The 17,657-nt window shown below is 45.3% G+C and overlaps 1 protein-coding gene across 1 annotated transcript in view; it reads right to left on the minus strand.

Moving 5' to 3' along the window:
* Nucleotides 1-17,657, minus strand: part of NCAPD2 (non-SMC condensin I complex subunit D2) — a 1,714,408-nt gene that overhangs the window by 1,536,231 nt on the left and 160,520 nt on the right. The window contains exon 4 of the mRNA XM_044079588.1: nucleotides 8,110-8,168. Coding sequence (XP_043935523.1) covers nucleotides 8,110-8,168 — 59 coding nt within the window. The remainder of the gene's footprint in view (nucleotides 1-8,109; nucleotides 8,169-17,657) is intronic.

Here is a 17,657-nt window from a genome sequence, read left to right on the forward strand (position 1 = left end):
ACACTTGGCAGGGCCAATAGGGGGCAATGAGATGACGGAGCTCTTTGACCTGCTCACTTTCTGAAGAAATCTTCAGATCAGAGAAGAGGGGGATAAGCATAGAGGCGACCTGGGGACCAATCGTGGACTAGTACATCCCTCAGTGACTCCCCCCTGAGGGGGGATCAGAGCAAATTACTTGCTGTACTTGAGGGGATACGTCACAGTAAGACTGGCTTCAACAGCTGAAGATTCTGTTCACCAATATTTGGCTGAGGGACCACTCGTGAGGCATCAGAATGGACCTGCTGAGTTTGTCCGCAAATACATTGCTTTTCCCGGATAAGTGCATTGCAATTAGTAAGCAGTGTAAAGATGAAGAAATCGCCCATTCCGAGACACTCGTGGCCTCCCTGCATAATGAGCAAGAAGGAGTTCCTTCTTGTTTGCGGATGTACCAGACAACTGACATGTCTGCGTGTATAGCAATGATCCCTAGAGGGAGGTTGTCCTTATAGGCTTGCAATGACAGGACTGCCATCATCACTAAAACTTTGATATGCAACTTGGTCTCTAACTGGGACCACATGCCTTGGACAGCCTTCCCGTTGAAATACTCCTCCCCAGCCGGGAAGCGTCCGTGATCACTGTGGGTGTTGGCGGGCAGGTCCTGGCATGAGTCCACCACCAAACATGATGTTTGCAGATAGACGCGAGTTTTATAGGCATAGAAAGAGGATAGAGAATCAACCATTGAACCATCAACGTCCACTGCAGTATCTAGATAAAAAACCTGGCTTGGGGGACCAACAATATAGCTGCTGACATGGATCCCAGTACTTGTAATACCAGTCTTGGAGAAAGAGAAGGATGAGACAGCATGCCCTGTACCCGATTTCTTAGAGAGAATTCTGAATGCTGAAGATATCCACACAGTAGCTTGAATCCATATGAATTCCAGGTTTTGCACTAGAGTGGGAGGGTGGCCTAATGGTTAAGGTGTTTGCCTTACAAACACAAGGTGCAAGGTTTGAGTCTCAAGGGATAATTGGCTAGGCTTAAAATGGCTCACAAGGGCAGTGACCTTAGTACCAATCTATGAACCTATGAGAATTAGCTTTGATTTTGCCAAGTTTATGGAAATTCCTAAAGTTTGAGATATTCAGAATCTATGGCTTGAATTAGACTATGCCTGGTAGGGGAAGTAAGTCTCAGTCTCCTTCCATGCCCGGTGGGTAACCAGGTTGATAAGCTCATCCGCCAGGGGGGCAGGTCACCCAAGATGTAGATGGGCCATCCCCAAAAGTAGAGAGTCTCCTCAGAAGGATTATGGGCAGACCATCCGCCTTTTTGCCCAAGGATTTCCATGATGTCCCCAAAGGAAACAGTCAGGGGAAGATCCTTTCCCTTCCTCAAAGTGTGCCCTCTGTGAGAGACTCCATGGGGGAAGTTTGTGCAACTCTTTTTGCACAGCCTCTTTCAAGGAACCTCCTCGGTGGGATGATCTGGGGAGGTATTGGAAGAGGAGGGGCATCTCTGTGTTGAATGTACATGGAGACCTTCTGGAACTGGCTGACCCAATGGACCATGAATGATGGGCTCAGCACTCAACACAGATAGAGGATAAGTAGGAATCAAGATAGAAGAGGACAGCTCTCTAGCTGCAGAAAAGACCCTTTCTACAACCAGGAAGGCTGACTGACCCGGAGAAAAAAACTCTCCTTCCTCCCTCGGAAATGAACCCACCAGGAAGAGGAAAATCAGGGCCAGCTCGAGATCAGCACCGTCCAGAGAGAATAGTACCCATGGCGCCCAGGGAAAGGGAACGATCCAAACATATTAGAGATGAACCATGTCCCTCAGACCCAGCACAGACCTCTCGAATCCAAGATGCACTCTGATCCGAAGACAACTGCACACAGAGTTGGTCAGGGTGATCTTTGGAACCAAAGTCCAGTACTACTTTGGATCAGACAGCATGCCTCTCAGGGATTTGAAATCCTTGGGCTCTGAAACAGATGAATGCAACAGAGAAGGTGAAAGCCATTTTCGGACTGGAGAGCTCATGGATCCAGTGGGGGACAGACCAGGAATGACCCCCCCCCCATCTGAATTTGACCCCTAAGGAACTTCCACATTATCTTGTCCATGTAAAGTTCAGAGAAGCTTGTGGAAGACCTAGACGAGGTGGATGGCAATCTTGACAGCTTAGTCAGTGTCTGGAGAATCTTGGGTGGCATGGTCGAAGACACTGCCTGTAATGTCAGTTCCGGTATATAGTCTCTAGCTCTCGGATCGGAGGTCTTAGGATCAGACATTGGGACAGACAGTATGGGAGAACTGATGCTGGGAGTAGAGACCATCAGATCTGAAGGGTAGGAGCCAACGTTTAAAGCACCAAAATCTGATCTGACAAAGTCTGATCCAAAACCTTTCTTTGTTTTTGAGGAAGGAGAACTGAGGTGTCTCTTCCTTGGCTCAGAGACCACCTGTTTAGTGGAGGTTTGAGCCCCAGCAGGCAATAAAGCCTTTAAGAATTAACTTGTTCCTTCGATCTGAGAGAACTCTCGGACTGAAGGTACTGCACACCGTGCAAGGGGTGTCCAGATGGGCTCCCAAACAGTATATGCACTTCTTGTGGGCATCAGAACTGGAGAGCTGATGCCCACAAGAGCACTTTTTCAAGCCAGTAGGTTTTGTCTGGTTTCTCAGACATTGCAACTGCACACACCCATACACACACCCGAGAATACAAAAAACAACTTAGGCCCCTGACACTAGCGAAAGGCTAAGACCAGGGTAGAAACCAAAAAACGAACTTTAAACTAGAAAAAGAGAACCTTTATTTTTTTCCTTTTGGTAAACACACAGAAAAGGAACTAAACACTTAACCTAATGCGCACACAGTCTAATTCACTCTAAGAAAAAAGAAGCAAGGAAGGTGAATCGAGAAAACTTAGTAGAAAGGAAGATAGAGAAAAAGTGGATCAGTATACACACTACCTAAACTACCTAACACACAAAAAAAAAATCAAGACTAGAAAAATGTATACAAAGTGAAAAAGGGAGGAGCAAATCTTATTACTGAAAGGAAAGAATTGTAAAACAAAAGGAATTGCACTTAACAGAATCACAAATCGCATAGAGGCTTGATCTCCCATCTGACTGGAATGAAGGCAAATAGAATCTCAGGGCTTAGGGATGCTCTAGGAAATTATGGGTAAAGGGAGGAGCTTCAGGCTTGGATCTAAAGTCTGTTGGAAAGTAGCTGTATTGGATCAAATAGTCGGATTCTAGACCCAGTAGTGAGGAAGAATGAAAAGGACATCAGATCAGTATGGTTACTATGGTGAAGCCTAACAAAATTTGTACAAGTACAGCTTCACAAGCTGAACGTTATAAAAGGGAACACACTTTCTATATTGTAAAGAGGATAGTCACTACAAACATTTCCTTCAATTCTCCTCCATAAGTGCACCGACACAGATCTTGTGTAAACTGACAACTGTTGGTTGTGTTCTTGGGAGAGAATAGCTACTGTACACACGCAGTGAGTGAATGTTTAAGAATGGGATAGATTAACATTTTATTTCCTTTACCAGTTTATCTTTGTTAACTTCCTTGCTTTTCAAGCTTTGCAATACCTAGAATAAATATCATACGACTGTTACAGCTACAAAAAACATACCCGAGTTATCAGGCAAAGTATATTTCCCATCTCTGCATGTTAGCTGCTATTGGCTCACCCAGTATGTTGTGTTAACAGTACCTAAATAAAATAAGCATAATCACTTTTATGAAGCATAGTCAGAGTATCAGGGGCACTGCCTTCACAACCTCTAGTAGTTAGACTGTCACTCATTTCATCAGATTTTGGACAGTGGCTGGGATAGAGGATTTAGGAGAACTTCCAAACACCGTTTCTGATCAAAGCACTTTACAATGCATCTGATCAAGCTGTTATGACCAATTAACCTGCTTGCTCATCATTTTGCCACATGGAAGATATGAGCAATTTAAGTCAGTCAAGTCATGGAATGTAACAGTACCTCATTATATTCAGAGCTCCTTTTTGTATGTATTTTGTGCACGTGCAACAGCACAACCTATAACAGGCTTATTCACAAAGGGAAAACTCATTTTAGCAACAATGTGTCTCTACAAGTATTCTGATCAAGACAGTTCTGCCTTATAAAAGCGCATGTACATGTACTCGGGCACATGTGTGGCTGAAGTGAAGCAACAGAAATTACAACCATGCCAATTACAAAATATTGATCTGTACCCAAGGCTAAAGATTTTGGTAAATTAAGCTTGATGAAAAGTTACAAGATGAGTGCGTTTAATGTGTGTCTATAGAAAGATTTAGATTACTGCAACTTCCACTTGATATTTCATCACCACCATAACTGTTTCAGAGGGCTGTGGTGCAGACTATTGAAAGATTAAGATGTAAACATTGTTGAAGATGTAGTGGATTATGATGTAATCCTGATATGAAATGAAAATTTAGCTACAGAGTAGAAAAACATTATACCCTCAAAACGTACACAGCAATTGTGAAATCAAACACACAACTAAGATGCAAATTAAACCAAGCCCCAACTCATAGTGGAATGAATCCTCGATTATGACCCAGGCAACACCTGTTTGATTAGTGGTACTGGAAGGGATGGAGAGAGAAAGATGGGCTCAAGTAGTCAATAGCGCTTCACTCACCAGGGGAAGAGGATGATGGTATGGCCTACCACACTGGCAACACTTCTCAAAGGATAGGGTGTCACACTTATAAAAGTCCAGGGCAGGTTCATGCTGTTAAGCAGCACATGCACTACTGATTCAGAAGTGACACACAGATCAATCTCTACCTAAGCAGCTACTGCAAGTCATACGGCTACCTCTGGGGAGGGAGTTGAGATTGGGCAAGGATTACCTTCCCATAGTGCCAGTATACTGGCCAGCTTCTCTAATGTGGGAATTTCACCTCCAGGGGAACAAATGGGCTCATCAGGCACCCAAACAGGGAACTAATGGTCTAGAAGGTTGTTGCCCAGTTCAAGGTTACCCTCCTCTCACACTGGAGAACAAATACATCAACAGGGCAGAAGTTGAAAATGACATGTGCGCTTTTTAGCTCTGAAAGACTGGAAATTAGAAAATATGAAATGCTTCCTAGTCAAAATGAACACTCTTCTGGAGAAGAGCAACATTTGTCCATCCAGATACTTTTGCTGGTCAAGCAACAGTGATACCAGCAAGGTATGCTGGTGGCCTTGGGTTAGAGTTCCAAAAAGAGAACCAATATCACTTACACTTCTATAATTCTAACTGTACCTAAGCACTGGACCTTCTGTAGAAACGTGTTTGTAAATTCAAACCAGATGAAGTCAGCACTATGGTACTGACACCAATACACAAGGATAAAGCATGCAAAACATTTTTGGGCATGAAATTTCAAACATGTCTGTAGTGTCATTATAGGAAACTTAGAAAAAAAATATGGTTTGGTATTGGAGTGATAAGGAAGAGTTTTAAATCTGCTCAGTTAATGAGCACAATTAAATATTTTGATGTGCATATGCCAATCACATAAAAGCTGATACAAAACAGGATTGATGCAGAAGTGCAAGATAAACCAATTGCCTAAGGTTCAACAGCACTACAGGCAAAGCCAGAGGTTTCATCAGTATATTTATGGGAATGTAGAATAGGAGTAATTTCAGTGTCCATTTTGTTTTATTACACCCACACTGCACATAATACTGCTGCATTAACAAAGGATTGACTAATGATCTGGGAAGTTGGATGCATACAAAATAAGCAGAATCATTCATATTCATAGGAGCAAAAGAATAATGAACTAGGAATTTACTGGGTCACACCGTAAATGTCTGACAGAAAAGGTTAAAACATGCAATAAATGTGTCAAGGAAGATTCAGAAATGCAAGTTCTATAAACTCCTATGAAAGGCCAGCCAGAACACAATTATGCTGGAACAAAAAATGTACGTTTTACCTATCCACAAATAAAGTGATAAAGATCTGGAAAGAAACTAAAGAAAACAGGTCAATGATGCAACAGCACATGAAATGCAGTACCTGTCATAAATACAGTACTGTCCAACAGAAATTCAGTTATATTGAGTGCTATAGAATTTTCTAATCAATTATCAGTACTTGGATGAAGTCCTTACTCAGTACAGAATCATAGGTGTATACTAGGCTAATGGCCCTGGGCCTTTTACAAGTCTAGCCCATAGGAGTACCCTGGCATCATGCCACCCGACCTTAGTTCCCAGTGCCTCTGTCGAGTAAAGCCATTGGATTGATCTCTGGGGGTGAATTTTCTATTTCCCATCCACTCATCAAGATTTCTCTTGAGGGCCAGTGAGGTACTCTGCTTGACATGTATGGGAAGTCTGTTCCAGAGCATGAGCAGTCTCTGTTATGAACCTGTCCCCCCAGCATGTTCTGTTGATTGTGGTAATGAGATTGAGGTCTCTGGAGCGTGTGGTGGGAAGGGATTGGGATTTCTTTAGATGTAGCATTTCTAACAGAGCTGGGTCAGATATGGCTTTGTAAGTTAAGCAGAAATCTCCTCTAAGTAGGTGATATGAGACAGAGAATAGTTGGAGGTTTTTTTAGTCTGTACATATAGGACAAATGTTTAAGGCCTAGGGTCCTCTTGTGAGGTACTTTTGCACCCTCTCCAGTTGTTGCAGGTGTTTAGTGAGGTACATACCAAATGGGGCATTGTACTCTATGATTGGCTTAATGAGGGAAGAGTATAGGAAGACCATGAACTCTTTCTTCCAGGATGCAAAACCCTTCGTAATGAGATGTACCACATAGGACTTTCTGACCACAGTGGCAATGGGGTGGTTGAAGGAGAGGTTGCTGTTAACCTGTGTTCCCAGATCTCTTATAACACCTTCTGTGTCCAGTGGATGAAAGCACTAAATGCCTTATTACATTTTTGACTATTATTCCTTTGTTGTTTTTCTGGTAATAAACTTAGTGCCCTCATGTTTTGTATTGTTCTTTTACACTAGTCGTTATAAATATCATGAAGTCCTGCTATACAACAAGGAAACTCAATAAATGCATATTTAAACCTACTGCCAACATCTAACTCATAACTTATTTTTTATTCTGTAAAAGGGAAGGGCAACATATGGCTATCGCTTCTTTTAGACACATTTTCCTTCTGTATTGTTCAGAATACCACTGGGTTATTCTTGATACCTGGCATTTTTTCCTATGTATTGCACAATCTGTGAACAAATTGAACGAACCAGGTACATGCTGGACTAGCTTTTTGCTACGCGGCCCATAAAACCCCAAGCACATACTCAGCTGGGCTCCAGGTATAAGACATGGAGAGGGAAGACCATGGAAGCTGCCCCTACCCATCCACAATGAGTGTATCCTCCAAGCAGGCCCATCCCCCAAGAAACATAAGCAGTTTCTCTAGTCTTTACCAGAGAAGCAACACAGGCTTCATGTTCTCTTAAGTGTGCAAACCACAACCCCCCTCAGAGAGGCAAGCAAGCCACACCCCTTCACTTCTCATCCCTCCTTGCCTGTTTTTTCCAGCGACGGAGGAGTCAATTAAACCTTAATTTGCCTGGTCCATCCATGGTAAGGGCTTATTCTTCTGTACCACGTAGCCATTCATTACTACCACCTCAAAGATGCAAGGTGCATCATTGCATTATTTTAACAATGCACAGCAATGCCATCGGCTGTTAGACGATGAGAATGCAGTTCCTGGGGCTAGATGCAATCAAAGCAGGAACAAACCTCTTGCCAAATGAATACAGTATGGCACAGCTCAGTGGAAGCTGGAGTAAATTAGCTGTATGCCAGTGAACAGAACAGCACTACCAACCAAACCATCTTCACTGTTAACTAGCAAACAAAAGGGAAAGCTAAACAAAACTACAGAGAAATAGTCCCTCACCCAACAGATAACCAAGGCATGTATGCCAAGGTAAACTGGTCTTAAAATATTAATCTAGAATTGCAAGTTGTACCCCAGAATACAAAGCGGATTCAGAAAATATAGTGCTGCATAGCTCTACCACTAAGAGTGCAGATGTCCAATCATATGCTTGTTCACCTTCTCACCTGTGACCAGTAGTTCCAATGTTTCTTCTTTCAGCTCTGCATCAACAGTCCGGAAATTGCTGCAATTCAAAGAAAAGGAAATTAAAAGCCACACCATTCATAGCCGAGCCTTCCAAATAAACCACGTGGACAACTACAAACAAACATCTTCCAGTAGAGCACTCTTCCCGGGCATTAATATGTTCATCTAGTCATTAAAAATGTTGATTACTAGAAGGCAAAACTAAGCTATAATTTAAGAATGACATACAGTACAAGCTCTAATTTGCTAGAAGGGGCTTGTGCATTTGACATCCCTATATGAAAGCAAACAGCGCAAGTCCAAAACATGCCAAAATAACCATTAAATCAGAACATACACAAAAACCCTACATTCAGCCAGCTGCCCCAAAACAAGTAGCTATTCCCACATCTTGTCGAAACGTTATTCATAGACAGAACCACACGCAGATCTGCAATACAGGCTTGCAGATAGCTCAGTACCTTATAACTCCAGTGTTAAATCAGTGCCTTGCTTCAACTAAAGAAGCCTGCTGTTATTCCCATCACCACAATTATACCTGAAACACCTGCCTGATAGCATTGCTAGAAAAAGGATAAAATTACTGTAAGAATTTCAAGGCTGTTGTCAGGTACGGTCACAACCTCAAACCCAAAAGGTGCATTGCTCTGCATGTAAAATGCATTTTATCAAGCGAATTATCAGAATTCTTTGGGAACGCCATTTCACTTTGAATTATGTGCAACACATTAAACAGATAAACGCTGGTAAGTGGCCCTTCCCATGTCCAACTTCAAAAAGTTATGTACTCACCATAATGTTCCATCTGAGTAGTTCTACTTCATTTGTCTTCAACCTATGAGTCTTCGGATCCACATCGGATCTGACACAGCCACATTTTCCAGCTACGGATCTGAGCTTCATGCTTCTCCCCTTACCCATAATGCCCCCCATCTCCCTTCAGATAGAGTTTGCTGCCCTACAGGTATCAGACACCAGACCAATGACACCTTACCATCATAGAAAGAGATGTAGCCTGAACAGGCTCAAATTCCAAAGGATAAGGTAAGGGGGAAGGAGTGGGGGACGGTTGAAGACAAATGAAGTAGAACTACTAAGATGAAACATTATGGTGAGTACATAACTTCTTTATCTGAAGTAGTTTACTTCATTTGCTCTTCAACCTGTGGGACAGAGTCCTCAGCTACCCAGTTCTTGGGAGGCCCTCATGGAAGGATATTCTCGAGTATCACAGAGCTAAAAAGGATGCTCTATTCCTAGATATCAAATTCAATTTATAATGACAGATGAAAGTGCGAGATGAAGTCCAAGTAGCAGCTGAACAAATACCATCCACAGAGACCCTAAACCAAAAGGCCGCTGACAGCCATAGATCAGGTTGAATGAGCCTTCACTTTTCCTGGCAAAGGTAACCCTCTTTGTGAAATCTAGCGGGCAATTGTCACTTGGCATAGGACACAAAAAGTTAATGAGACTTGCGAAAAGATTTAGTCCTGTGTAGATAAAATCTCAACTGCCTATGTACGTCAAGAAGATTGTGGAAGATAGGAAAAAATACTGGCAAATTGATGGTCTGATTAATATTGGCTTCCGAAGCTATGTTGGGAAGGAAGGACGGATTAGTGCGAAGAGACACCATCTTTATGAAAGATCATATAAGAAACCTTTATAGAAAGGGCTTGAAGTTCCGAAACCCTTCTAGCAGATGTGATGGCAACCAAGAAGGTAGTTTCCCCAAGTCAAAAATTGTAAATCCACTGAAACCGCAGGCTCAAAGGGGGGAGAAACCAATGCCTGCAACAGAAATGTGGGTTCCCACGGTGGAATAGGGTCTCTAACCAGGGGTCTGAGAAGAAAGGCACCTTTGAGAAAAGTTTTACACAGTTTAGATGAAGCCAGTGAAGACATGTTAACACCAACATGAAAATTAGAGATGGTCGCTAGCTGGACTTTCACCGTAGAAGAACTAGCGCCCTGTTGAAAAATGCTAGCTAGAAAGTCTAAAACTGCCGAAAGTGGAGCAGTGAAAGGGTCCAAAGACCTTTCATCGGCCCATATAGAAAAACATTTCCATTTACTGTGGTAGATTTTTCTGGTAGACTACTTGTGAGCCACCACCAGAATGGACTTGAGATGATGGGAGTCCTAATAATCATGGGAACCGCAGCAGCGAGGCACTGAGCTTCAGACTGTCCAGATCTGGATGAGGGATCCCTGAGGGATGTGAAATCAGATCCGGAACTGGATCCAAGGTCTATGGTGGAACTACTAGATGAGACCTGAGTAAGGGAAACCAAACCTGTCAAGGCCAGAATGGGGCGATGAAGATCACAGTACTCCCCAGCCTTATGCCATGAGGGGAAGAGAAGGATATGCATAAAGAAGCCCAGGAGGCCAAGCATGAATCAGAGCATCTCTGGGGGCTTCCCCCGGTGGGGGGGGGGAATTCAGAGCGAGAAACTCACTGTATTTCACTTTGGAAGGAGATGTGAAGAGATCGCACCAAGGATGACCCCACTCTAGGAAGATTCGTTCCACTACTGAAGGATTCCGAGACCACTCGCAAGGCATCAGAATTGATCTGCTGAGCCTGTCCTCTAGAATGTTAGATCATCCCGGGATATGCGTTGCCACTAGAAAGCGGCCGGTGGAGGTTGCCCATTCCCACACTCTCATGGCCTCTCAACATAAGGGATAAGATCTGGTTCCCCCTTGTTTGTTGATGTACCAGACCACAGACATTGTCAGTCTGGGTTGCAATCTTTCCCAGAGGAAGATGAGCATGAAGGGCCTGCAATGCACGAAGAACCGCTCTGATCTTTATGATGTGCATACAGGCCTTGGAAGGGGACAACATGCTTTGGACCATCTTTCCAGAGAAGTGTCCCCCCCCCACCCTAATAGGGAGGCGTCCATGGTCACCGTGGTCTTGGGGAAAGCCGGATGAAACTAGCACCCCTTGAAGAGACCAGAGGACTGAATCCACCACCAAAGGGAGTCTTTGCACGCTTTTGAAATTCTGACCAGAAAAGAAAAAACGTAAAGTTTAACAGTGACCACTGAACTGTCAGTGTCCACTGCAGCACCCTCATATGAACACGAGCCATTGGAAGCAGATTTATCATGGCCACCATAGAACCTGGAGCCCTCAATACTGCTTTGGCTGTTGGCAAAGAGGTCTGAATGATGTGCAAGACATGTACCCTCCAACTGCGTATCCTGTCTGATGTGAGGAACCTTTGTTTGTATTGTGTCCAGCCGTACCCTGATGAAATCTAAAGTCTGAACTGGGAGAGAGCAGACTTGTTCATGTTGATTGTGATGCTCAATGTGTTGGCAAGGTGAAGAAAAGAGTCCCTGGCCTGATAAAGTAGATGCTCCGATGAGGCGGCAAAGAGCAAATCGTCCAGGTACAGAAAGACCTGAATGCCCTGGAGCCTCAGGTGAGCCGCTACTACCGCCATTACCTTGGTGAACACCCGGGAGCTGTGGTGAGACCAAAGGGGAGGGCTTGAAATTGGTAATGAATGGCTCCCAGCCGGAAGCGAAGGAACCTCAGGGAGCGTCTGTGCATTTTGATGTGGTAGTACGTGCCCTGGAGAACTATCAAGCACATCCAGTCTCTGGCCTGAAGATAGGGCAGAATAGATTGTAACAAAATCAAAACTCCGGATGGTCACAATTCTGACAGGTTCAATTGGGATAGATCCAGAATTGGTCTGAGGTCCCCTGTCTTCTTGGGCACTAAAAAGAACCTGGAATAAACCCCAGATCCAGATTGGTCTGGGGGGACTGGTTGGATAACTCGCTTTTGTAGCAGTGAAGCTATTTGCACTGCTGCCTCCTCACACTGCGTGGGTGGAATGTCAGGGAGAGTATTGCTGGATGGGGGAGGTGTCTTGAACAGAACAAAATACCCTTTGGATATGATTCGCAGCACCCACTGATCTGTTATAATGGACTCCCAAGCTAGTGGGTGCAGCAACAAATGGCCCCCAACTGCCTCTAGAGATGGACAGCCGGGCAACCCCCTCAGGGCTGCTGTCCGGGTTTGTCAGAGAATGGTTCTCGGGACCCAAAGTTCTTAGGACCCAATCTACTTCTAGGGCTGCATCCGTCAAATCCCTCTCTGCCTCTGGGGGATGACGAATCCTGAACGCCCTGGGAAACAGTCTGAGATTTGCGGAACCACATCATCTTCTGTCCTCGCTGGTTCCTGGAAAAGGACCTCTGAGGTGGACAGAAGCAGATCCCAATGGCAGACTGCATCTTCCCATCCTTCTCGCTCTGGACCAAAGTCTCTCTTACTGTCTTCCCAAAAGAGAAGTACAGTCATAAGGGGCGTTGGTAAAAGACGCCTTGAAGGGTTCAGAGAATTGATATAAGCGGATGCAGGCATGATGCCTTATGGCAATGTCTGTCCCCGCCTCCCGTGCGGCTCCCTCTGTGGCATGGGAGAGCAAACGCATGGATGTGTTCACTGTAGCTTTAAGGTTGGCCATTCAACCATCGAACGTTTTCTATAGTCTGCTGACATGGATCCTGGGGTCGACTCCAAGGCTTCTTTAACAAGATCTCTCTGGAATCGAATCACATGCGCCATGTAGTTCAGCTCCCTTATGCAGAAGGTCACTGAAGCATAAGCTTGCTTCCCAAAATGACGCAACGCCCCCTACTCTCGGTCAGGCAGATGGACCATGGAACTCTCCTTGGTGAGTTACTTTGTGATGGCCACCGCCACCATCATAGCATCTACAGGGGACCCTTTATGCCAGTGTAGGGTATCTGCAGGTGGGCTTAGAACCTTGTCCTGGTGCTTGGGTATTTGCTCTATGGTGTACGGCTCCTTCCTAGCCCGAGATGTTATCAGATCCACAAGTGGATCAGCAGGAGGGGAAAACCAAGCAGTAGATAGGCCTGAGCCGAATGCCTCCAGAAACACTGACTCATGGGGTGGACCACTCTCCCCTTTGGCGCAGGATTTCCATGAGGTCTCCAAAGGAGACATGCTGGGGGGGTTGATCTGTGGAACCTTCCCTTTCATCCAAGTCCGTGTCTTCGGTGAGGAGTCCAAGTGTCTCCTCTTACACTTATGCTTGCGGGGGAGCTTCTCAGGGGGGACTGTTTGGGGAGGACTCGCAAGCAGGATGTTCCAAAGCTGGAACTACCTGGGGCACTACAGCTGCGGGCTGTTCCTGAGCAGACAAGATAGTTGGGACCACACTCAAAGCCAGGGAGGTCTGGATGGACTCTGTGGACGAGATGGTCAGAGGCCTCGACCCTGTGAGAACCCTTTCCACCATGTTGAATGCTGAGGTGAAACGGACCTCCTGGGCTGATCTGGTGGAAGACGCCCCCCCCCCGATCTGACCAGGGAGGCGGAGCAGAAAGGAATGCTCCTCTCCGACAAACTTGGAGCAGAGAGCACCCCCTCGGATCTGACCCTGAGGCTACGTCACAGAGAGAGCTCAGAGCAGATCCTATCTGATCTGACACACTCAAGAAACTGGCCTGTGTCAAGGTACAGGGTACCATCGGTGCCGACCCCTCAACTCCGATCATCCTTGGATCAAACTACTCCGAAACCAAAGGTAGGATTAGAAAGGAGTAATAGGTTTAAATAGTGGCAGAAGTGTCTGCTCCAGTGGGACAAGGCCCTGGCAAGACCCCCATCTGGATTAGAGTGCGGATAAACGTCTGCATCATCTTGTCCATCTCCGCTACAGGCAAGCTCTGAGTGGAGTGGGAGGACGCCGCCGAATTCGAGAATTCGAGTGAGCCAGTGGTGGGAGATCCTAGGGGACGCCCGGCTGACCTGAACCTCAGGCTCAGGGGAGAACCTAGGGACCTGAGCCGAGGAGTCACAGGCCTGGAAACGGGCTTAGATTTCGGCGGGGGACCGGCCTCCGACAAGTGGTCGAGGGATCGTTTGCAGGGCCAGTCCTTAGATTTATCTCCTTCCACGGACCTCTTGGTGGGAGGGTGAGTCCCGGAGGCCGTCGAAGGAGAAGACGAAGCAGCAGACGCTGCTTTGCTGGCAGCAGAGGCAGGGACCTTGGTCCTAGCAGAAGAGGGCAATAGGCCCTTGACGATAAGTTTGTCCCGCTTGTCCTTAAGTGCTCCGAGACTGAACCCAGCGCAAATAGGACAGGGAGACTGGAGGTGAGCCACCCTCAAACAAACCACTCACAGAGTGTGGCCATCAGCTGGAAAGAGTTTATGAATACACACTGTGCAGCCTTTGAAACCAGGCTTAGGGGCATCTGCCATTCCTCAGCCGACACACACACACACACACACACACACACACACACACACACACACACACACACACACACACACACACACACACACACACACACACACACACACACACACACATGGCAAGAAAGGAGAGAGAGGAGGATAGAAAAACCTACAATTTTTTTAATCATTATCTACGGAGAACCCAGGAAGATTATAAAAGGGAAAGAAAGTAGAATGATACAGAAAGTAAGGGAACTTGCTGTAAAAAGCTGACCACAAACCACAGCCTATGCAGGAGCTCAGCTTGAACCAAGTTGCTTCCTCTCAGGCGGCAAACGAGATCTGAAGGCAAAAAAAGACGGGGGGCATTATGGGCAAGGGGAGGAGCATGGAGCTCGGATCCGTAGCTGGAAAATGGGGCCGTGTCCGATCCGAAAACCCACAGGTTGAAGAGCAAATGAAGTAAACTTCAGATTATACAATATTCTTACCTTGACAGTACAGAACAGAACACAGAATGTGTTTTGAGCACCAAATGTGAGAACCAAACAAACGATAAATTCTAGCTAGTGAACATTGCTCAAGTCTGAAGCTCTTTACAAATTTCTATTCTACAAGTATTAACACTTTTCCTTAGAATGCCCAAACTGGTACTTTATAAAGCTCTGGAATATACTTCTCAGTTTCCTTCTGAGAAAAAAGGAATTTAAGCCAAAAGGTTTTCTTATAGGTTCATAGGTTGGTACTAGGCTATCGGCCCTAGGGCCTATACAAGCCTAGCCATAACAATTCCCTGGCTATTTCTTCCCATCCCTGGACCCCTGTCTAACAGGGTGACTAACATGATCCCTGGGGTGAATTTCCTTTCTTCCATCCAATTGTCAAGGTTCCTTTTAAAGAGGGCCAAAGAGGTGCTCTGCTTGACACATATGGGCAGTCTATTCCAGTGTCTGGGGAGTCTCTGGGTCAGGAACCTATCCCTCCAGCATGTTTTGTTCATTGTGATGACAAGGTTTAGATCCCTGGAGCGTGTGGCTTTGAGGGATTGGGATTTCTTTAAGTGTAGCATGTCCAACAGCTCTGGGTTTGACATGGCCTTGTATGTTAAGCAGAGATTGCCTCGGAGTAGACTATATGCAACAGAGTATAGCTGGAGTTTAAGGCGGTCAGCGTACGGCATCTACTTTAGGCCTGTGATTTTTTTAGTGAGGTATTTCTGCGGCCTTTCCAGTTGTTGCAGATGTCTTGAGAGGTACATACCAAATGGGGCATTTTATTCTATAATGGGTCTAATGAGGGATGAGTACAGTGGGACAATGACCTCCTTTTTTCTGGATGAAAAGCCCTTTGTGATTAGGTGTGCCACATAGCCACAACAGTCAGGAAATCCTATGTAGTTATCGAAGGTGAGACCACTGTCCACCTGTGTCCCCAACTCTCTTACCACACTTGGTGTTTAGTGTACTACCACCTATATGGTAATTCACAGGTACATGTTTTTTCCCCAAAGGGGATAACTATACATTTCTTGGCATTAAGCTTGAGCCCATGGCTCTGGCACCAATCATCTGTTTCTGTAAGGCCATTTTGTAGAATATCCACATCATTTGGGGATTCAATAATGGCTCCCAATTTGCAGTCATCTGCGAACTTTGTTAGCCAGAGTTCCTTAGTGTTGGCCTGTACTTCAGAGAAGTAGATGCCAAACAAGAGCGGTCCCAAGACTGAACCCCGAGGTACTCCACTTGCCACTTCTCTACAACTTTTTGGAAGGTCTAACACAATGATGCTATTTTAGTGTACTTTAATCCTGTTCCAACATAATGTGGTCTTATGGATTAATATACGAATGAGGGAGTCCAAAGTTAGTTTAGCTACCTAGTTACCAGCGGAGTGAATGACTGTCGCTACAGAGCATGAAAGTTAAGGTTATCAACTGGCCTATACAAAAGGACCTTTCCGCAGTGGGTGCATTCTTGCAATTAGGATTCTTTCCTGGCCAATTTGCCCCTACCATCATTTTTTTAAAGCACCTGCAATGGAGCACACATCACGGCATCATGCACCCAACAAGTAGTCTTGCTCTCACCACTGAGAGAGCACAAACAAGCCTTAAAGACACATGGGAATGGTAGGAAAGCATCTGTATCCATCACTAATGTAAAAGAGGCATCTGCTTTATACAAAGTGGGTGCCCTCCTCAAGGGGCATACTGTCTAAAATCCCAAGCAAAAAAAGACCCATCCCTCCCCTTAAGCATGCAGGGAAAAAGAGAACCAAAGGCGGCAAAGATGCTGGAGTTATAATCAGAGGAATAATAATTTAGTGAAAAGATGACCAAGCATCCATAACACAATGTCACCAAATGACAGTAAAAACACCAATATCTACTTCCAATGGAGTGGCCTTTCACTGCTATCTCATGGCAGAATGTACTGCTGTTGCCAGAACATTTGGAGTGAGCTTGCTTGGTCACTATAGCCCTTTAGTTTCTATAGGGGAGCAAGTCAACAGTTCTGTCTTCCTAATCTCAAGCACTGGCTTTGGGTACAAATATTTGCTGGAAGTGTACTTCAAGGCTGCAAATGGCAGTTTCTCCCAGTGCCCACACTTACAAAAAACAGACCTGCTTTGAGGACATTTGATACCACTTTGGAAGAAAACATGGGCTGGTCTTAAGGGACACATTCTTCTGGGGGGGGGGGGGGGGATTATGACTCCCTCTAGAAAAGGGTCCCAAGCAACAATGATCTGTAGGCAGAGATAGCAGTCACTAGAAAACAGCAACTTCCAAGGAACTAATTTAAACTCTGCCAAAAGAGTAGATTCTAAGACCGCTTCGGTGTATGTAGAAGAATAAGGCTGTGACCAAGGACCAGCTGAACCAGGTTCAATTAGCGGATCAAGTGGCTGACCGAGCTGCAGGGAAGGGATTGTCGTGCCTATACAAGGTGGGACAGCACACATTGAAATGTGCTGTAAAGGAAGGAGTGGTCCAAAGAAGGACCACTCGGACATAATGAGTCTGCGGGGCAGGGAAAGGGAGTGGGTAAGTCAGAAAAAGTGCCCCACCATGAAAACACAGCCTTCAGAACTGCATAGGATCCACGACCAGCCCCAGCGAAAATTAAGCAAGTCCAGGGAGGTTGAAGAGTAGATGGTAGTCCTGGAGTGGACATTGAGTACTGGCAGCCAGGCCAGTAAACATGAGGTTCGAAGCTACCAAAAAAGTACAGTTGTGTACACTTACCATAAATGTAGATATTAGAGTGTATTCACT

This window comes from Protopterus annectens, chromosome 8.part0, assembly GCF_019279795.1.
Source record: "Protopterus annectens isolate FY-2018-M chromosome 8.part0, PAN1.0, whole genome shotgun sequence".
In the NCBI taxonomy this organism is placed as follows: Eukaryota; Metazoa; Chordata; order Ceratodontiformes; family Protopteridae; genus Protopterus; species Protopterus annectens.